The sequence below is a fragment of the Centruroides sculpturatus genome, unplaced genomic scaffold (assembly GCF_000671375.1).
Source record: "Centruroides sculpturatus isolate CEXI.00-Female unplaced genomic scaffold, Cexi_2.0 scaffold1425, whole genome shotgun sequence".
NCBI classification, from domain to species: domain Eukaryota; kingdom Metazoa; phylum Arthropoda; class Arachnida; order Scorpiones; family Buthidae; genus Centruroides; species Centruroides sculpturatus.
This window is the reverse complement of record NW_019385815.1, coordinates 57,932-80,474: the sequence shown is the minus strand read 5'-3', so window position 1 is coordinate 80,474 and position 22,543 is coordinate 57,932. Positions and strand designations below refer to the sequence as shown.

General features: G+C 33.4%; 2 protein-coding genes across 2 annotated transcripts in view; both read left to right on the top strand.

Annotated features, from left to right (window-relative positions):
• The window catches only part of LOC111642290 (dynein heavy chain 5, axonemal-like), a 96,731-nt gene that overhangs the window by 34,136 nt on the left and 40,052 nt on the right, over nt 1-22,543 (top strand). The window contains exons 3-4 of the mRNA XM_023388620.1: nt 1,496-1,659; nt 5,426-5,602. Of these exons, the coding sequence (XP_023244388.1) occupies nt 1,496-1,659; nt 5,426-5,602 (341 nt within the window). The remainder of the gene's footprint in view (nt 1-1,495; nt 1,660-5,425; nt 5,603-22,543) is intronic.
• On the top strand, nt 13,625-15,929 carry LOC111642289 (general transcription factor II-I repeat domain-containing protein 2B-like). Its single transcript, XM_023388619.1, has one exon. The coding sequence runs from the start codon at nt 13,973-13,975 to the stop codon at nt 15,779-15,781; it is 1,809 nt and encodes a 602-aa protein (XP_023244387.1). The 5' UTR covers nt 13,625-13,972; the 3' UTR covers nt 15,782-15,929.

Below are 22,543 nucleotides of genomic sequence, written 5' to 3'. Positions count from 1 at the left end.
ATTCTCTCTCTCTCTCTCTCTCTCTCTCTCAAGGTCTCCTGTGTGAAGAGCATGCATCTCATAATTGCATCTCATCATACTGTACAGAGCTTTGATGAATTGTCATGTTAAATACAAACATGTCATATCACATCACATGCAACGGATTGGTTCAGCATTGATCAAATACGGAGATTTACAGATTAGTCTTCAAATATCATAAAGGAGGACATGTAGGACATTTTTCAAGGGAGGACAGAATTTACAAAAGGAGGACTGTCCTCCCTAAAGGAGGTCGATTGGTCACCTTAATATTTTTAAATAAGAGTGCCCCACATTTTTATTTTTGGTTGCATAATATCAAAAATACTGTGGAAGCTAAAGAAAATTTATTTTTTAACTTTTAGTTTTATATATGTAATACTGAATTGTTGAAATTCTTCTTGGTTTAGCATTTAATTTAATGCATGTTATTCTCTGTGAGGATTCCCTAAATTTTTGCTAAAATTATTTGCAAACTCTAAAAAAATATTGTCATCTGAGTACATATGTATGAAAAGTTTCCACTAGATTGGAAATTGAGAAGTGGTTGAAAATTGAGTTAAAATATTTTATCTAGGAAGACAAAAAACTAAGTACTAAAAAAAAAAATATGAAAAGAGAGGCACTGATGTTACATGCACATCTGTTACAAGTGAGAACTCTGGACAAAGATTGATGAGCCCCAGTATTTAGTATAAAACAAAAAAATGAGTTACAGTAATGCTTTCCTGAAATGAGAATGTGTTTGACTGAATGAGATGATATGAGACTTTATTTAACTTAAAAACTGGCAATGATTTTGCATGCAATTAAGAGTTTTTATTTTATTTACTTAATTTTTTTTTTTTCTGGATTGTCAGTAGCATAAATCTGAAATCACATGGCAAGTCCACATATGGCAGTGTCCTGTTATATATGACAATCATTCTAGAAATATTATAACAACATTTTAGGTAATTAAAATAATGTTTTTTGATAAGAAGTATTTCATGTTTATAAAATTTATTATTTGAAAAATAAATGTATGTATGTTATTCATTCAAAAATTAAATATAAAAAAAAATCGTCAAAATAAGAAATAAAAAATATGATGATAATTTGAATAGAAGAAATATTATAATACAAAATCTATATAATTTGCAATTGAATTGTTAACTTTATTTTTTATTAAAAATAAAATTTAATCAAGGAATTTTACAATGTAAAAAAAATGTCGTCATTTAGAATGAAGCTTAATATTATTACTAATTAAAATTATTTATTAGTAGAAAATACTTTAGCTAATGAATCAACAGTAAGTACTGTATTATTTAGAAATATTGAAAATAAGAAAACTAAAAGATACATATTAAACTTAAGTTTCTTTTTATAGATGCAATAAAGTATTTTCTTTTAAATAAAAAACTTTCAAAATAAATTCTTAAATACATGTTAAAATCTTTTTAAAAAAATAAATGTGTATTTTATTATATAGCTGCTTTGAAATGTATCAATGGACAAGTGAAGTTAAAAGAACATGAAGCATTAGATCTTTCTAAAATTAAAACCGTAGAAGATATTAAAAAGCTTTTTGAGAAACCAGAAAAACTTTTTGCAATTGAATCTTTGATTAAAGTTTGGAATAGACAAATTGAACAGGTAAATATTTAATATATACACAATATGAAACACTTGGGGAACAAGTTATATAACCCACATTTTTACTGAAATAGAGATATCTTAATTGAGAGCTTCTTCAGACAGTTTTCTATTAACTCAACAAATATTATTAAAAATTAATGAGAAATGGTCTCATTGTACCCAAAAGTTCTTGCTTTCCACTGTTCTTAATTTATTTTCAATTAGTGTTACAAGTCACACAAAATAGTATTGTGTGAAGGTCCAAAACCCTTTTGTTTTAGAACAGTATAACCCCTCTAATAAACCTCGTGATTAGGTGAAAAGGGGAAAAGGGGGCCTTCTGCGGTCGATGACCGAGACTATCTCCTCGAAAAAAATTGTTAATATATCAATAAAAGAAATCTCCTCCATTTGTTTAACGGTAATTCTATAGATGTTAATATCAACAAGACAGGAATAAGAGATGTTTCCTATCCCCTCTTTGGTTGCACGTGACAAGTGGTTACAGCAATAAATCGCCTCGTTCGTAGTCAAACGCAACATTTAATATAAACAATATCTATATTGTTGATCAGTTTACAGAAATTATTGTCAGCTGAATGTTAATTTATAGATGAGAGCCATATAGAAATTTATATTATAAAATCATATCTTCTAGACACTGATATCAATAAATTAAACAAACTTCTCTGTGCCAGTGGTCCGTACTAGCTAGATCCAGACATCAACACATGAACAGGTGTGTGTATAAATCATTAATGATATCATAGTTCTTACCCCCTCAAAAATAGTATAAAGAAGGCTTGGATGCAGTCCACAAGGCGGCCACCTCCAGAGTGGACATCGACTGCCACATCTACTGACCTGTACCACCACCCTATCTGTCACTACCTCGCCATAACTGCCGTGACAATCCAGGAACATTTTTACCAATGACCCATGTTACGGATAGGGAACTTAGAGGTATTTTTTTTAGATATCTATTTGTATACTCTCTCTCTGAGAAGTCTCTCTCTCATCTCTTAATTTAACTTAGAGAATAGAAATTAGATGCTCCACAAAAAAGATGAATCATTATCGCGATGTAGAATAGAATTTTTGTAACTCTTCACTTTTGCCTTTGATATGTACAATTTTACAGTTGTTTATTAAATGTGTTATTCTTGTTCAACCTGTGTATTTATTTGGGAACCTGTCAACTTACTCATTAATCTCCCCACTCATTTTATTTTGCCCTCCTATAAAGCCATCCTCTGACAGAGCCGCCGGTAAGTGAGGACAACTAACCCCTTTGGTTCTCACAATTGGAAGATAAAAGATTCAGTAAACTTCAGTAGAGTTAGATATTTTCACTTTAAATCTGAACATCCTAATTTGATATTAACAATGCATCTTAACAACACCTGTCTCTTGGTTGTCGTATCCAAAGTTATGTAGATGATACTATAATTTTAGCTTCTTAAAGGAACAGTAATTGATTACAGGACATATGCAACATCATTCTCAAAATCATTCACCAGTGGAGCATTGTACATAGACATCCCATTAACACAGAAAAATGCAAAAGTATGATTGTTAGTAGGCACAATTCTCTCATCAGGAAACTAACTATGCATTTAGGTGCACATTATATAAAGCAAAGAAAGGAAATTAGATATTTAGGTGTTATTCTTGATGAGAAGTTTAACTTTGTAAAGTACTATATTATTTTTCCGACTTTTCCAACGATTATCGACACTACTGTGTGCCGGAAATAGCCGTTCCCTAACGGGTACTTTACGCGGATTCGCGTTAGTGTGCCAGGCCTGGACTTTAAGCGTGCACCGAATTAAATAATGACAAAGTTTGTCAATAACAAAATCAAATATTTAATTAAACTTCTATTAATAAATTCTATACAGTATTTAGTAAAAATCAAACAATAATTTATTCAATGAAACTCAACAAGAATCAATCCGACAAACTCAAATCAATCTATTTCTAACTTAATTCTATTCCCCTTTGGAATTCGACAAAATCAAAGAATTAACTTATAAACAATAATTCTTATAAATTAAAGATCCTAATCGTCACCTCAATATACTAGGAACCTATTTCCTCAACTCTCAAGACTTTCTATAATCGTCGATCCACAAATCGAATAACTTCAAAATCCTATCGGACACCTCTCTCTCGTTCACTGCTATAAGCTCGTTGCTATCAGGAATTCACCTCGTTCGTTTTCACTTGAGTTAGAGGCTTTATAGTGTGAGGTGACGTCACAATTCTGAATGAGCTCACTCTCCTCATTTACATACTTATCTGTAACATTAAATTTTTCTCGTTTATCTGGCAGATTATTTTCCGACAATACTTCGCTAACCTTTTACATTATTCTTTTTAACAATTATCGGGATGCTTTATTATTTTAAGGTTTAGCGATTCCTAACTGGGTTGTGGGGTCTTCCCCCCCTTTTTCTCGGTGCGGACTTACTTTTTCCGCTTGGGAAGCGCAAGTGTGCGCGAGTTTTTCTACGGCGCTTTTCTTTCGTCGGTGAGTTGGTTTTTCTTCTATTTTTAAGTTACTAAGGTGAATGGTGAGGAAACCTTCGTCTTAACTAAACATAAGCCCCAAAAAAAAATATAATGAAAGCAAAATAAAAGTAAAATAAAAATAAAGCTCAGACTTGGTTCCTTACAACTTGTCATCAAAAATAACATCAGAATACCAAGAAGAACATCAAATACATCACAGATGAAGCTAAAAAGATGGCCAATGCCCTTGCTAATATTTCCAGGAATACTTGGGCCTAGTGCTATTCAATCTGCTATTCACAGGAGTGCCATTCAACCTACCCTTTATTATGCTGTACAAGTCTGGAGTCATGTTGCCACCAAAGGACACAACAGAAGCTGTTATCTGTTCAAAGACTCTCCATATTTGCAAGGTGTATAGGACTGTATCCACAAGGGCTTTACTGGTAATGTCAGATTTGACCCCAATATATTTAGAAATTGAGAAAGTCACTTGGAAGGAGAACCTTGCCAACTTGCCCTGGTGAGATTATAGTGACTCAGGCATCACCAAATGATTAAGGAAGGTAAGATTTTTTTTGCTTGCCAACATAAGAAAATTTGGCATAGATAAAAGAACCCTCCCTACTTATGATTACCACCTCTCTAATCAGCATGCTCCAACATTTTTTGATTATCCAAAGGATCACCTGAAGTTTAGAATTTACACTGACAGCTCCAAAATAGGTGAAGAAGTGGATGCCACATTTGTAGTTTACAGTACTCTGATTTAGGCCAAGAGCTTACTCAAGTGTGTTTCAAATTAGGTCCACACTGTTCATTTGTTCAGGCAGAAACATTAGCTGTTTATATAAGCTTGATTTACATTAGGCATTGACAGGACAAAAGACATTTTGTATGTTAGTATGCATATGCTCAGATAGTATGGTAGCTATACATAAGATAGCCAGGTCTGATAGACATGTTAAATTTGTGCATCTCATACATCACATTCTCAGGCACTTAAAAAATAGTGGCAAAAGTTTTATTTTGAAATTTATCTAAGATTTTTAATGACATTAGATATTGTGTATTAAAATTTTATTAGATATAGTTTTTCTTATTTTAATGAATAAAAACTTTTCTAAGATGATAATTACATTTTACCAGAAATTTATTATGTTGGTATATGCAAAATATGAAATTCAGTTTTTAAGTCTTTATTATTAAATAATTGATCATATATCATTACTGATAAATTAATTAGAAACAATTAATAAATGTAATTAAGGTAATATCAGAAAGTCGACAAATACGTAAAGAATCTGATGATGTTGGACCTGTCACTGAATTGGAACACTGGAGATATCTTCTTGCGAGATACAGTTCTCTGATCAAGCAAATAAAGCATGAAGATTGTAAAACAGTTATGCAAATACTTTCTGTTTCCAAATCAAAAAGTTTGAAGGTAAAATCATATTTATATACCATTATTTATATTAAATTTTTAAAATTAAAAATTTATAATACTTAATTGATAATTATATATAAAAAATGTCATAAATTATTTATCTTTATCAACTTGTATTTATTTTAATATATAGTTTCATAAAATATGAGAATGTAAGAAAAGAAAAAATCAAATATAAAATATAAAACAAATACAGTATATAATGAAAATGTTAACTATATTGTGAGATTTAATTTTTTTCTGAGTTGCATGGAAATACAAGATACAAATGTAAAACAACAGTTATCTTTTGAGATTTCCATTACAAATTGTATTAACCATGACAAATGTATAATGATGAAACACACAGTCCCTTAACCTATCTTATAATTAAGAAGACTGATATAAGAGATAGGTAGAGGAATGAAGGGAATTAATATTGCAGAAGTATAGTATCTGTAGTTCCAAAATGGAAGATTGTGTTGATGTAGTGTTCAGTCGTATCATAAAAATGGGAATAGTCAGATGTCAGGTGTCCTTCTTTCTCATTGGAGCTTTGTACTGTTGTTGGGACAGTTACAATCTGGTGATTTTTTTCTCTTTTTTCCTCATTGAACGTGACCTCCTTCAGCTAAATACTCTATAAACCAATACACAAAACTCCTCCTCTCGACATTGAAAAGTGACAGCCCTGTCATCTGACTGTCTCTGGTCTGGTCTGGTTTAGCACAGTCACTGAGACTGTTCTTTTCTTTTGTGATTTACAAGAAATACGTTGTTTTGTGTGCTTCTTTTTGATTTGGATTGCAGAGATGATTCACCACCCTGCAAACTGAATGAATTGACATTATTTTTTGAGAGACTTTCAGGTTTTGAACAGCAGAGAAACCCACCATACTTGTATTAGTGGCTGGAGAACATAAGTATCATACATTTATTGTGGAGAGAATTAGAAGAAAAATATAATTTAAAATTTTTCTTCCTGAGATGGCTTATTCAGGACTGTATAGAGACCTTCTCTGTTATTTGCCTTAGAGATGGTAACAATTATCTAATGCAAATGAATTTTGGACAGTGATGAAAACCATTATGATGAACCTATTGTTGATGAACCTATTGTTGCAGCCATCACATGCAGGCAACTGTAAAATGGACCTTGATAACTTCATGGCATGCAAAGATCAGGTGGAATGGATAAAGCCATGTCTGATAGTGAACTCAAACTTACCATCATTCACAGGAAAAAATGAATCCATGGAAATGTTTGAGGGTTTATCCCTCAAACATTTCTATGGATTCATTTTATCCCTCAAACATTCAGGGATAAACATTTCATGTTTATCCCTGGATGATCAAAACACAAGGAGGTATGTTGCTGGTTGGGCTGCTAGCAGAGTACTTCATGCACAATGCAGAGAGCATTTGCAGTCCCAACAACCTTTGAGTGATCCTGGAGATGTTCTCCTGGAAATGAAGTGGTATGAAAATGCCACAATGTTAGGTCCTCTGAGTTAGCAGAAAATTTTAGAAATCACATGTGTGATGTTTTCACATCAAAATTTAATGATATCATTATACAGGGTAAAGAAAATGTCAGGGCATGACTACTACAATATATATGTGTTCTGAAGCATGTAGAAGTTTGCGACTAATGTGTAGTGGCATTTGTGCATGAGGCATACAAGAATTCAATGTATGAAAAAATGCTGTTTTTATTTTGTGATGAACTCAGTTCTTCAGATTCCAACTCCTTTTCAGTCCACAGATTTTGAGAATTTTTACAGATTTTGTTGTTAACAAAATAAAACTTGAATAAACAGTAAGGGAAATCAAAACCAAAAATATAGTCACAACAATTATTATCAATCAGTATCTTTAGGACCGCGAATTTAAAATAATGATTTCTAAGGCCTTAATCTAATTAAAACTAAAGAAGAATAAGAGAATAAGAGAGATAGACTTAGAAATGAATAAGAAAGAAATTCATAGGAAAGCGGGTACCCATTTTTCGGTGTAGTTCTAGGTGTGATGACAGTCCTTGATTCCAGTGTTATTACACGAAGAATAAACAATTTGTATCTTGCTTGTTCTGCAAGAGTCTCCTTGAGAATCTTCCTTAGACTTGATTTTTTCTCTTTGCCAGAACAGAAATTATAATTGAGAAAGCTTGTCCTTACCTCCAGTTGATGCTACTAATGACCTGGATATCTACCAGTCCACATCCTCATGCTTGGATGTCCAGCCAAAAAGTGCCTTGTTCTTTTCAGCTTAGCCCTTAGGGCTTTTTCTAATTCTATTCTTTATATGAGTCACCAGCACTCAAGGGGAAAGAGTTAATTAGTGGATAAAAAGTTCCAGTCTTTGAATTAGGTTACATTAATTAATTGTCACCTACAGATGCATTATAGATTAATTGAAGTGGAACATTAGCAAAGCTTTTATGAGGCTTATAGAAATATGTTTATTCTCAAAATCTGTTCAATAGATTTTGATTATACCTTGCCATTTTCCATTAATTGCAGTGTGGATTCCAAAACTGCAATAAAAAATGAGGATCTATGACTTTGTTTTTGAGACATAAAGTCATTTCATGAGTGTGCAGACAAAGTGATATCACACAAATCAAGCAACTTTATCTTGCAATGTTTCATGGTTGCTAGCACATCTTGTATGGGCTTATAGAATTGAGTTTGTTCTCAAAATTTAATGGACCAATTTTGATAAAACTTTGCCATTTTCCATTAATTGAGATGAGGAATCCAGAAATGTAATGTGGGTCTATTTAAATGTAAAAAATCCAGCAATAAATCTCTTAATTTTCCCAGCAACATTTAAAATTTTGGTGATGCTATCTGTTATGATATTTTATTTTTAAAAAATTGTTTACATTTTTAATTATTATAAAAAGGCAAAAAGCTTAATTTTGAGGGTTGGGATGGGTTTTATAAAAAGTTGTAAATACTAATAACGAGTAAAATCATCATTAAGTTCATCCCTATTTGAGATATGACACACGACCACTCTTTATTTCCTCACTCTGTTGACCTTAAACCATCAAACATTAATAGCATGAATCTTTCTGCCGTGATTTCGCAGATTGACTGGCATGCCACATATAAATAAGGAAGACCAGCATGCCAGTAACCCTGGGGTTTCTGGCATGCTGGTTAAAATGCAACTAAAAAATAAAATTAATCAGATCTAACAAAACTAGTTAAACAAATGGTAAAAAAAAGAAAGCATTCTTCTGAGTACAATATAATTATCATTGTAATTTGACTGACTTAAATCAGGAAGAAAGTTTTCATTTACAAGACAAAACAATTAGCAACTTATTGACATTAGTATTCAATAGTTGTTAGTCAGTGTGGGGGTACACTGATCATCCACCCAGACCTTAAAAATAACACCTTTCTTTCAAATTTTACACTATGCTGATGCTAATTGATGTGAGTTGAGTTGAGATAATTTAGGAAAGTTTCTTAAACTTAATATGTTTATTTTTGTGTTTTTTGAATCAAATTACCATAAAATAGACATAAAAAAAAGCACTTTTGGAATTCCATGAGTATTTTACATCATTAGAAATAAGACAAAATGAAGAAATTTGACATCATAGTTTTTGTTGTAATGCTGACAGTTTCACAGTTTATAAAAACATGTTCATTTTATGTGATCTAACTCTCATTTTTTTTTGATGTGTCTCTCTAGAGAGGATAACCTCAGTTAAACTGGTATGCAGGCATTTTCTCGGGATAAATCGGCATGCCAGTTTTTACCATACAGAAATGCCTGATTTTATGGTCTCCCCAGATAGACCCGGCATGCTGGTCATTCCATGAAAATACAGTAATACACAAACCTATCTGCAAAATTTCAGAAATTTTCAAAAAGCACAGGAGTTACTAAGCTTCAAAGAGAGTGAACAAAATCATGCCCCACATACATACACATTATTTAACATCCATACTTACAGAAAAAACCCCTGAATTTTTTTGCATTTCTTGATATTTCAAGATGCCAAGTCCAAAAATGTAAAAATCTTGGGGGAGTCATATTTTGACCGATCGCCATATCTATATCTCTGTTATCTATAACAGAACCAGGAAAGTAAAAATAGGAGTCCATGACTTTGTTTTTGATATACAAAAGTATTACAGTGACAATGTCCATGCTCTCTTATGTGACGAGTGCACCTAATGGAATTTAGGCTTAGGAGTCAAAAATGAAAACAGTATAACATGCACCTAACAGAAAATAGGCAGGAAAAATGAATAAAACACAAGAATGAAGCTTTGTTCATGGATTCTCTCTCCATACCTAGCTAGTGCAAGAATCATGTCTCCTGTAGTCTGCAAGTATGAAGATAGCCTCTTTTTGTGGTGGCAAATGCAAAGCTCACCTATTAGTGTCTGTCAGGTCTGTACAAAAATTCACTTCTTCTGTGCCTAACAGGTGCAGGGATTACTTCTTTTATTCTAGCTCTGCTTCAATTCTATTACAATATGACAAAGTTGCATGATGTCCTAGTACAGGAGTGTCAAACTCATTTAAACAACAGGCCATTTAATGAGACTGGTAAGATTCATCACATTCACAAATTTTCTTAAAATTATAATTTGAAGTGAGAATGCAGGAATATAGATAGGGCAATTAAAACACATTATGTAGTTCAGTGAATTCAACTCAACAATATATAATTGCTATATTATTGCTTTTATTTAAACATTTATTTTATTTATTGTACATATTTATAAAACTAAAATTAATTGCTTTTACCAGAAACTTGCCAGTGCTTTCTTCCTCCTACTAGTTTTCCAATATCTGAATTGAAAGACTGAGAACAAACAATCTTCATTATGGCAGATAGATGTTTATCAGTTAATCTAGATCTGTAAATCGTTTTATTTAATTTCATGCATAAAAATAATTGCTCACATAAGTATGTACTTCCAAAAAAGCATAAAATTTGTGCAGCAAACTTTAATTTCTGGGTATTTTTCACCTAAGTAGGAATATATTTTAAGAGTTCCTACTTCTTGATATTTGTCTTTTAAAACCGAATCATTCTGGAAATCAACAATTCCAGTTGTATCGAAGTGAGAACTTTTTCAACTTTAAAGGGAAAAGGTCCAATGAAAAGAAAAAATTTCTTGTAACTCTTTGAAATCATCAAAACGTTTATCAAATTTGTTTTTGATTTCTTCAATTTTATCAACATATTGTGTAAACAAGCAACTTTGATTTTGTGCTTTTAACTGCTCACATGTAGGAAAATACGTCAAAACTTTTTTTTTGCAAATGCTTTTTCAACAAACTTAGTTTTGTTTTTACAAAATTTGCAATTGCATCATACATGTTTGTTATTAATTGTCTTTGCTTTGCAATGTAATATTAAAGATTATTCAGATATGTAATATCTGTTAAAAATACTAGGTCTTTTACCCACAATGGATCTTTTTTATAACTGATATATTTTCATTGTTTTCATCTTTCATTTCAAGAAATAATATTATTTCCTCCAAAAACAGATAAAAGCTCTTTGGGACTTTGTGGTAGGACAACCAACAAACTTCTGTGTAATAAGGAAGATCTTCAAATTTGGATTCTAAATCTTTAAGGAACTAAGTAAATTGGTGATGGTTAAATGCTCTCGATTGAATAAAGTTGACCATTTTTGTAACTGTTTTAAGTACTTCATCCATTTTTAATAATTTTAAACAGAGAACTTGTTGATGAATAAGGCAATGGAAAGCACTGATTTTTGGTTTATCTGGATACTCATCTTGTAATTTTTTCATCAGTTGTGACAGAAATCCTTTAGTTTCACTTGTCATCAATTTAGCATCATCAGTTGTTACAGAAACGAGCTCATCAAGAGGAAACTTACATTTTTCTAAAATGTTCCACATGGCATCAAAAATATCTTCACCAGTTGTTTCGTGAAGAGGGATAACTTCCAACGATTCTTCGGTGATTTTCATGTTATTATCACAAACCACGAAAAAAAACAGCAATTTGTGCAACATCTCTTACATCCGTGCTTTCATCAATCGCATTTGAAAAGGTAGACATTTCCTGTAGTTGTGAACTTACATCATCTGCCATTTCCGTAATTCTGTCTGCAATCGTATTTCTTTATAATGAGATATCTCAAAATGCCTGTACCTTTTCTGGACAGACAAATTCAGCTTTTATCATTCATTCCTTGAATAAAGAACCATCAGTGAATGGTTTTGAATGTTTTGCTAATAAATAGCTTATTTCGTAACTGGCTCTTGTTACCGATTCATTACTTTTCATGAATTTTGTAAGCATTCATTGCTGGCTATTAAGTGAATTCTTCATTGATTTTAATTTTTCTTTTCTTATTTTTCTTTTGAAGCATGAAAATTGTTCTTCGTGATTAGTGCTATAATGTCATGTAACATATTCTTTAGCAACACTAATTGTTTTTTTTTGCAAATTAAGCATGTAATTTTATTGTTTACTTCCACACAAAAATAGTTTGGCTCCCACCTTTCTTTCCTCATCATCAATCTTTCGTTTTTTATTTAGCATTGAAAGTGACATTTTCTGTATAAAAATTAGGATTTAAATTTAGAATTTAAAAATTCAAATAACTGCAACTACAACTACATATACTTAAAATTTTTTGAATAAGTTATTAAAGAAAACAACTTGCAAATCTTTACAAGCTTTAAGCTGCAGGAACACATTGGCTGAGACTGACCGTAACACTTCTAGTGAAATTGTAACCAAGAAGAACCAACATGTGTTGTGAGGCTCTGCGCTGAGATGAAAAACATTTTTTAACCATATATTCAAACAAAAATGAAGGTACAAGATTCGTTCAACATTGAACAAAAGAAGGCATCAAATTGTGTTAATAAACAATTGTCTTTCTCAAGAACTGATCTGGACCAATTTCACCTGGTAACAGAGAAAGACCAATTGGGGACTGAGAAAGGAGATTAATAACCAATAAAATAACGATTTGTGAGACCACAAGATATTTAAGTTATAAAAATTACTTTGATTATATACGAACAAACAATATTTTTAAAAACTATTTTTACACTTTTCACTCAAACCATTTTAATATAATCTTATAATATAATCAAAATGGGCTGATGATGATGATAATAAATGCAGAGCCCAAACAGTTAGGAGTTGACAATTGAAATTTGGTATGTAGTTAGGGTACGTCATGAGAATGCACACTAAGAAGGGATTTTTGGAAATTCTGCCCCACAGGGAGGAGGGAGTAGGTTAAGGATTACCCTGAAGAACTCGACTTCTACTGTACTATTTTAGATGCGATGTTTTGCGGGAAATCGAACATATTTTAAATTCATCTAAAAATTCTCTAATTAGTCTTGGAATAGAGGGACCTAATTCTTGCACCCGGTGAAAATGGGTAAGATTGGCTATAATCTAATAATCTTAATTTTTGCTACTGTTACTTTTTGCCTGAGCAATTCTGGGTTCAATTGCTAGTTTGAAATAAATGAGATGATGATAATCTACTTTCTTCCAGTATTCTTTGCTTATTGAGATATATAAACACTACTTTGTCTTCCTTTACTATTTTCTTCATAACACATTGCTTTGTTTCTCATTTTATTGCAGAGCATCATAGCTTTGGCCACAGAAAATCACATTGGGGCCACCAGTTTGACACTCCTGTCTTAGTATATTAAGTATAACATCAGTATGTCGAGAAGGATAAAACTCTATGCTACTCCACACTTTATTTGACAGGGCAGCAGCTATTCATGTCAGTTGTCTTTGATGTTAAGAGGAGTTTTGTGTATTGGTATATAGCCTAGGTGAGGAACCTGTGGCCTCGAGGCCGCATGCGGCCTCTGCGAGGTTCTTGTGCGGCCCTTTGCCACCTAGTACAAAAATGGTAGAGTTCGTTTCAAACAACTATTTGTACATCAACGCCATGACAGTTGTGCGAAAAATCCCGCCAAAGACAGTCATATTGTAACATGACGTCAGAATACTAGTCTGAAACGGACTCTAACACGCATGAGCGAGGCTCTGGCCCAGAGACCATCCGTTTCAGACTTGGACACTCAATGTTAATTTTTTAAACAGTTTTTTAAAAAATGTTAATTTTTTAAAAAACTGTTTAAAAAGCGCTAGCAGCGCCAACTACCTTGTCTAAGAAGTAAACAAAACTCGGTTTCAGATCTCCCATTTGAGTGTCACACCTTGCTTTGGCTTCTCTGACTCGCATCTCTCAACGCTTCCCTGTTGCGATCTTCAGCAAACTGTAGTTAACAGTGAGTGCTTATAACAGTTACACGGTTTTATTGTATTTCTAGAAAGTATACACTTTGTTAAAGATATTATTTGATATTCGTTTTTTTATCCATCATGTCAAATAGTAAGAGAAGAAAATTAGGTGATGAAAACAGAACATTTAATGTAGAATGGGAGTTAGATTTTTTCTTTACTGCTGAGAAAGATAAAATGATGTGTTTGTTGTGCAATACAGTTTTAAATACTTTAAAAAAAGCGAATGCAAATAAACACTATTTGACTCATAAAGAACATAAATATTTCGCTTTAGAAGGTGAATCACGAAAAGCTGCACTTCAAAAGTTGAAAAATGAGAAGCATCATCAGCAGGCATCTTTTAGTGCCTTTGTAAATCAAAATTCCGCTGCAGTTGCTGTTACGTATAAAATAGCACATATACTTGGAAAAAGGGGCAAACCATTTAGTGACATTGAAATAATTAAAGAATGTATTGTTGAAGCAGTGAGTATGTTAGATCCAAGAAATGTCGACAAATACAAACAATTACCTCTTTCAAGAAGAACTGTAACAGATCGACAGCACGAATTAGCGCAAAATGTAACAGAGCAACTTCATACAATTATACAAAATGAAGATGTTTATTTTTCAATTGCTTTAGATGAAAGCACTGATAAAACAGATTCGGCACAAGTTTTATATTTTATTCGTGCTATAACTAAAGATTTTCAATGTTACGAAGAACTACTTGCGTTGGGTACACTAACTGGAAGAACTCGAGGAGCCGATATTTTCGAAAACTTCAAAGAAGTATGTAATAAATTACAATTGAATGTCAGTAATTTAGTCAGTGTCTGCACCGATGGCGCACCTTCCATGAGAGGCAAAAAAGAAGGATTCGTTGCTTTGTTAAAAAAGGAAAACTTAAACTTGAAAAAATTGATATCATTTCACTGCATTTTGCATCAGCAAAATCTTTGCGCAAAATCTACCATTTTGCAAGACACTCTGGATAGAACCATTGCCATTGTCAACTATATTCGCGTAAATGCAATGCGTCATCGTGAATTTCGGCAGATGCTCTCTTTAGATGAGGAAACGTATAGTGTTGACCTACCATACTACTGCAAGGTTCGCTGGCTATCAACAGGTCAGGTTTTGATAAAAGTTTTGTCTTTACGACGACAAATTTTAAACTTTTATCAAGAACAAGGAAAACAATGTGATCTATCAGATGAAGTATTTCTCAGAAACCTTGCATTTTTGTCTGATATGATGACAAAACAAAACAATTTAAATATTTGCCTGCAAGGTGAAACGAGGTATATTTATGAAATGTGGCAAAAGATCCAAGCGTTTAGAAAAAAATTATCATTTTTCAAAACATTGCTTTGTCGATCGGAAATATCTGCACAACACTTCCCGGAGCTAGCTAAAATGTTAAATGAGCAGAACTGTGAAAATAAAATATTCGATGAATATGTAGGTGTCTTGGATTGTTTAATAGAAGAGTATACTAATAGATTTTCTGATTTTGACGAGCACACTCCTGCTATGAAACTGGCATTTGAACCACATTTAATAGATATATCCGAGGCTCCTGCAGAACTACAAATGGAGTTAATTGATTTAGGGGAAGATAGTATCATCAAATCCCTTTTTAACGCTAAAAAGGATCCCATAGAAATCTGGAAAAATGCTGTTGAATATCCATGCCTTCGAGAACATGCTCGCCGTTTACTTTCCTGCTTCGGAAGTACCTACTGTTGCGAGACAACATTTTCTCTCATGTCAAAAATAAAAACAAATTTAAGAACGCAAATTACAGATGCACATTTAGAGGATCAATTAAAGCTGTGTGTTACGAAGCTTGATCCAAATATACAATTACTGTCAAACAAAAAACAAAGCCAAATAAGTCACTAACTTAGTGAATAAAAAAATATTTTTTATTGTATTTTTTTATAATATTTTTATATTATTTTATATGTATATTATATTTAAAATTTTGTAGTATTATATTTTATTTTTTCTATATAATGCAATAAATTGTTAAATCTATAGAAAAACTATAATAATTTCACAAAAGTCACTTTCTTAGGTCAATTAGCTTATGCGGCCTCTCTTATTGCTGCCTAATTTAAATGTGGCCTCTAATGGTAAAAAGGTTCCCCACCTCTGGTTTATAGCATATTTGCTTCAACCTTCTACACATGAAAAAGAAAGTGTCTCGAATTCTCCTGTCTACCTGTATGCATTCCAGAGGCGTGCTGTCCATGGAAGCTAGGGAAGTGCTGCTTCCCTTGTATTTTCTAAAATATAAATACATATTGTGTGATTATTTTCATATTTTAATGTACTTTGAATTAATTAAAATTAATATTTTAATATAACCACATTATGTGTTAGTATGTATGATCGTCAGAATTAGGTGTGAAAGGATGGAGACAGATTCCCTTGGACATGGAGTAACGGTAACACAGCTTTATTTGAACAATGATGTAACAAGAATATGTGTTGCGCATGCACACTTACAATATATATACATACATACTCTGATTGCCTACAGAGGGTGCTGCAATACATAGCATCATCCCCTCCTAAGGTGAATTACAAACATAATCTTGTAAGTAGATAAGGGGTTTACAATGTCTTTGATTTGACTCTTGAACATCAGAAGAATCTGAGGTTAAAGCAATGTCTGATGATAAATTTTTCATGCCATCTTCCTGTGGAATATTATCAATTGTAGGATTATTTTCTTCTTCCCATCACAACTGAAGAGGAACAAATGAAGCACCATGTGATTCAGATGTTTAAGCTCTCAGTTGATCAATATGACACTTACATACCAAACCATTAGGAAGCTCAATGTTGTATGTAACAGGCGAAAGTTTCTCAATAATTTTACCCACAACACAATATTCTTTAGAACAAAAGTCACGTGCAAAAATTGTATCTCCTATCATAAAAGAATGCTGTGGATGAACAACATGGTTATCCAATAAGATTAAAGGTTCGCAACAAATATAGTCTTGAGCAACATTACCTGTTGAATAGCATTTCACTTGGTATTTCACCAGTAGAACAGTGAGGGGTAATATGGTATGAAGTTAGAAATCGAAGAAGAAATGTCATTAAATTATTTTCACGAATTAGTTTTTTCATAGAAGACTTAAAGGTGTTGATAAATTCTTCAACTGCTCATTAGTTGCAGGATGGTACAGTGGAGAGAATGTCTGATGAATTCCATTCTTTGCTAAAAACATTCTGAATTCACGAGATGTGAATTGAGGGTCATTATCAGAATGAACATGTAATGTGAGGCCATGTCAACTAAACCAAGACCTAAGAGCCAGAATAGTAGCAAAAGAATCTGTAGATAGCATTATTTGAATTTCAGGATATTTAGTTCCAGCATCGATATCTATTAAAAACATTTTTCCAAGAAATGGTCCAGTGAAGTCGATGTGTAATCTACTCCAAGGCTCCTCTGGAGTTGGCCACCTTAAGGTATTAGTAGAAGTAGGATTTTGATGGAATGACTGACATAAGATACAATTTTTCACTGTGCGTTCCATCACTATCAATGCCTAGCAACCAAACAATTGATCTGGCTAAAATTTTAGATTTAACGATGTTTTGTGTCCAGAATGTAATTCAATGAGAATGTTTCTGCGAAATTTCTCAGGAACAAATATTCTATCGCCCAAAAATATTAAGTTTCCTTCTAGGGAAAGGGAATCCCTGAATTTAAGAAATGGTTTGACAGATGCATTTATCTGATGCCAATTATTCTTGATACACTTACGCAAAGCAATGAAAAGTTTATCTGTACAAGATGCTTCCATAAAAACACTATTGGTAAAAGGAAGCAAGTCAAACTGAAAATTAAATAATGAACTTGAAATCGAGTTACTAAAACCTTCTATAAATGAATCATTATTAGTATTTCTGGAAAGGCCTTCAGCTATGATTAACTCTCGAATCCAATCTCTTCCAAGGAGATTAGCATTCCCACGGTGAACCACATAAAGGTGAAGTTTATGGCCAGAGTGATTGTAAAGAACTGGTACTATAATGAATCCCAATACATTCAACTTGAAATTCTTATATTGCAAAGACAATGTTCAGACTCATGTAGAGAAAAGGATAAGAAATCTCTGTTGAAAATGAATTCAGGAATGATGGAAAGTGGGGAACCAGTATCAACTTTAAATCTAATGTCTTTCCCATTAATGGATAGAGCGAGGACAAGGGGTGGAATTGGTGTGGAGACATCTTGAATAATGAAAAAGTTTAAATAAGTAGGATTATCTCTCTCTGCCTAACTATTCGATTCTTTGTGGATACGAGATAGTTGATGTACACTCACATGAGGATGCTTAGTTCTTCCACATACTCTTGCAATATGGCCAGTCTTGACAAATTTATTACAGGAGACTGCTCTGAATTTACAATTCTCACGGGAATGGTCTGTGCTTCCACATAATCTACAAATGTAAGTACTGGTTTTCTTTGTGTTGTACTTAATTTATCTCTAGGACTATTCTCGCTAAATTTCTTCTTTCTGTTAGAGAACTTTTTGGAATGAATTTTAAAACAATCATTTTCAAATGGCAATTTATTGAAACAACCTGCGTCAATCAGAGCTTGTTCCATAGCAATAGCATAATTGATCGCTTTCTTAAGGTCTAATTCTGACTCTTTTTTAGCAAATAAATTTGAACGAATCCTGGGATCATACAAACCTGATACGAATTGATCTCTTAAACATGTCGCAAGGGAGTCTCAGAAATCGCACTTTTCACTTAAGAATTTTAAACCAACTATGAAATCATTAATCGATTCTCCTTCTTTCTGTACCCGGCGAGTAAAGTTTGCTCTCTCGGAAATTATACTGATTTATTTTTATGAAATCTCATTATACTTTTTAAGTCAGAAAATGTCTTTGAGGAAGGTTTATCAGGTTGGCAAAGGTTTCTTAACAATTTATACCGGTCCCATCTTACTAAGAAGAGTAGCCACCATTTTCCTATTGTCAGTAATATTAGATGCTATAAAGAATTCTTCCAATTGTTCCACATATTCATTCCAATCACTATTTACATTATAAAAATTAACATTAATCGCATTTGCCATTTCTGAAGTTTTTCCAAGGAACGAATAAAGAGAAAAAGAATAAGACAATTCGGTAACTTACAAGTCGGGAATTCAAAGGTCTAGCTCAAAGCTAGCAACGTGTTAATTTCATCAAAGAAAGGAACAATAGTATCCCTGCTGAAAACTTGAATAAAATTGAAGAAATAGACTATTTTCTATCCACCTCATCACCAGAATTGGTATATATGATCATCGGAATTAGGTGTGAAAGGATGGAGATGGATTTTCTTGGACACAGAATAACAGCTTTATTGCACAAGAATGTGTATTGCACAGGCTCGCTCACTTGCTCACAATATATATATATATATATATACACACACATATATTTAGGGTTGCCTACAGAGAATGCTGCAATGTATAGCATGTATCTTATTACAAATTTTTATATTACATCTGAAAAACAGTGATAAGATTGCTATTTTATATTCGAATATAAATTCATATATGCATATTCTGAATGGAAGTGCCATATTGTCAAATATGGGACAGCTTCCACGGCAAAAATATTTGAATCATGTAAAGCAGTCAGATTACAGGCATTTGTGCATGCGCTTTACAGAGGACCAACCTCATGTGGTTTAGCTGGTGGATGCTACACACCAAAATATCATATAATGCTTCCAATAATTCTATCCAGGACCTGCACAGCTTCCCTATCATAAAATGTCACCACACACCACTGTTTTATTGTTTTTCTCCACTTTCCCCTGCTAAGTTTATTGCTCCTTTAGGAAAAATACCATCAAGATAAGAGAAAGATAGAGGAACTGAAAAGACAAAAGAGATTGGCAGAACATTCTAGAAATATATATAAAAAATTAAATATAACTAAATGTATTTACATATAATTTATGGCAACTGACTATCAGAATATAAATTTATTATTATTATAATTATAATATTTGTTACATTATATTAGTTTACATTAGTTACATTATATTAGTTTTTATATTAAATAAAATGTATGTGATATTTGAAGAAGCACAAGTAGTAGAACATTATAAAATGTATATAAATTGAAGTGTTAATTGCCATTGATCATATTAATGGAATTCCACATTAATTGAAAATTAAGATTTTGTAGTTTTTCAATTAATTAGACAAGAGCAGTAAAAACTATACTTTTGTTTCATGTGCCACAAATCTAAATAAGGTAGTTGCACCAGTGAATGACCATATTGTCAGAAATTTGTTTAAAATAAGCATCACGGCAAGAAAAACAAATCAGGAGCACTGAATTACTGAAAATCAACTAAATTTTGAAATATTCTCTTTCATTGGTCACTTAGAAATGTGTGATAGTGTTTGAAATATGGCAGCTTTCTTGAGATGTGTGTAAGGTGTAATCTTGCTTGCATTGTAATAAGGTAAGAGTTGTGGCAAGGATTCATATAGTATTCATATGGTTTTAGTATAAAAATTATTTCTAACATTTAAAGATGTGTAGATAGTGGGGATCTGAAAAGTGATTTTTCTTCAGTGAAGGAATACTTTGGTCATTTAATAGTGATAAAATTGTATGCATTATTTTCATTTCTGAGCATACAAGGTCTGTTCAAAAAGTGTTGGACCTTTTTTTTCCGCGTAAACCAGTGATGCGCGAGAGGCCTCCTTCGGTGGAGTTGTGGAGGGGACAGTCATGCACAGCCCTGAATTTTTTCCCGCCTGCAGGAAGCGTCAGTCATTGGCAATCGGCCTATGAGTGAGGTCATGTAGTGCGCTCTCGTCGGATTCCACTAAGCTGGAAAATGACTGAACAACGTGAGCAGCGATATTACATCAAATTTTGCCAAAAACCTTAGTGATACCTGAGTGTAAACCATTCGCAAGATTCAGCAGGCTTTCGGGGATGATCCTCGAGGCCAAAAAAAGCGCAGCAGGTCCGCAGCAATATCAAAGGTCATATTGACAGTTTTTTCGACTCTCGTGGGGTGGTGTGTCGTGAGTATGCACCACAAGGCCAAACTATCGCAAAGGAGTACTACCAGGAGGTCCTTCGTCGTCTTTCCGATACAGTGCGACGCAAACGACCGGATCTGTGGTCAATCAAAACTTGGCAGCTCCATCGTGATAACGCATCCGCCCATTCTGCGCATCTGATTCGGGCTTTCGTCGCCAAACACAATACTCTTGTGGTTCGTCACGCTCCGTACTCTGTCCACATGGCTCCGTGTGACCTTTGGCTATTTCCCAAGCTGAAAATGCCGCTAAAAGGAACCCGAATTTAGTCAAGAGAAGACATTGTGCAGAATCCGACGGACCGGCTGATGGCCATTCCAAAAGATGCGTTCCAGCAGTGTTTCCAGCAATGGCAGGAACGCTGGGAGAAGTGTATACATTACCAAGGAGACTACTTTGAAGGTGATTGGGGTTTTGTACCTCAAAGTCAATAAATTTATTTTTGCTGACCAAAGGTCCAATACTTTTTGAACAGACCTTGTAAAATTCAAAATCTGTGAATGTTGTTTCATACTAATGTATGTGTGAATGACCAAAAAAGTAACTTGTATCAGTAAATAACCATGGTTCAAAGTTATATGGTCATTCATTGCTGCGCATTAAAATGGTTTGAGATAAATACATTTGAATTTATTTTTATTTCGATAAATTCAAAATGGCAGATGAAATAAATAAAAAGAAGAAAGGAAAGCCTACAGACGTTTTCAATATAATGAAGAAGATTTGTTTGCAGCTGTAGAAGCAGTACGTAAAAATAAAATGAATGCTAATAAGGCTAGCAAAAAATTTAACATTCCAAAAGGAACTTTAATAAATAAATTACATGGAAAGGTACTGTAAGATGGCCGATCCGGGGGAGATAGGGAACTTGAAACCCACTTCATGTCACCTGTGTAAGGTAGTCGTCTCCTAAGTGGGAGACATTAGTCCCGCGTCAGGATGGACCTAAGGGTTGTATGTATGTGGGCCATGACGGAGGAGGCAAATGATGGCAAGTGTTTTACACAAGAAAGCCGTTTATTTGTTAACATTTATGCTTACATCAACAGTCCTTCACTAGGGTTCTTTTTGTCGAAGATGCGGAGAGGCGAGGACTTCGTCGTCTGTCGGGCCCTGGGGCGGACGAGATGAGGTCGCTGAGCTAGGCGGACTTTCGGAGGATAGAAGTGGCGGAGTCCACAGCTTTTTTGCGACGACACACCACAATAGAAGTCACTACCTTTCGTGGAGTTGGAGGAGCACCCTCTGACCTCGGATTTCGGATTTTTATAGTTTTTCTCTTCCACTATTCGTACTTCCGATTGGCCCTTCATCCCCTTTCTCGCTTCCCGATTGGTCTCTCTTTTGTTTTGGGATAAACTGAGACCGCCTCAGGTCACGGGAAAGGTCCTATTCCAGGTGTCTGCTCGACGCCGTTCTGTCGATTGTTGACAAAATTGCAAGACTCGCGCTCATAATTTAGCTCCGTTACTCGCGATTTCTGTCATCTGGGTACTTGAACGATCATATGCAATGATTTATCTCTCTTAAATCTTTTCCTCTTTTCCGAAATTGTTTCCCTAG

Coding starts and splice junctions, on each gene's coding strand:
- LOC111642289 (XM_023388619.1), top strand. CDS start 13,973: ATGTCAAATAGTAAGAGAAGAAAATTAGGTGATGAAAACAGAACATTT.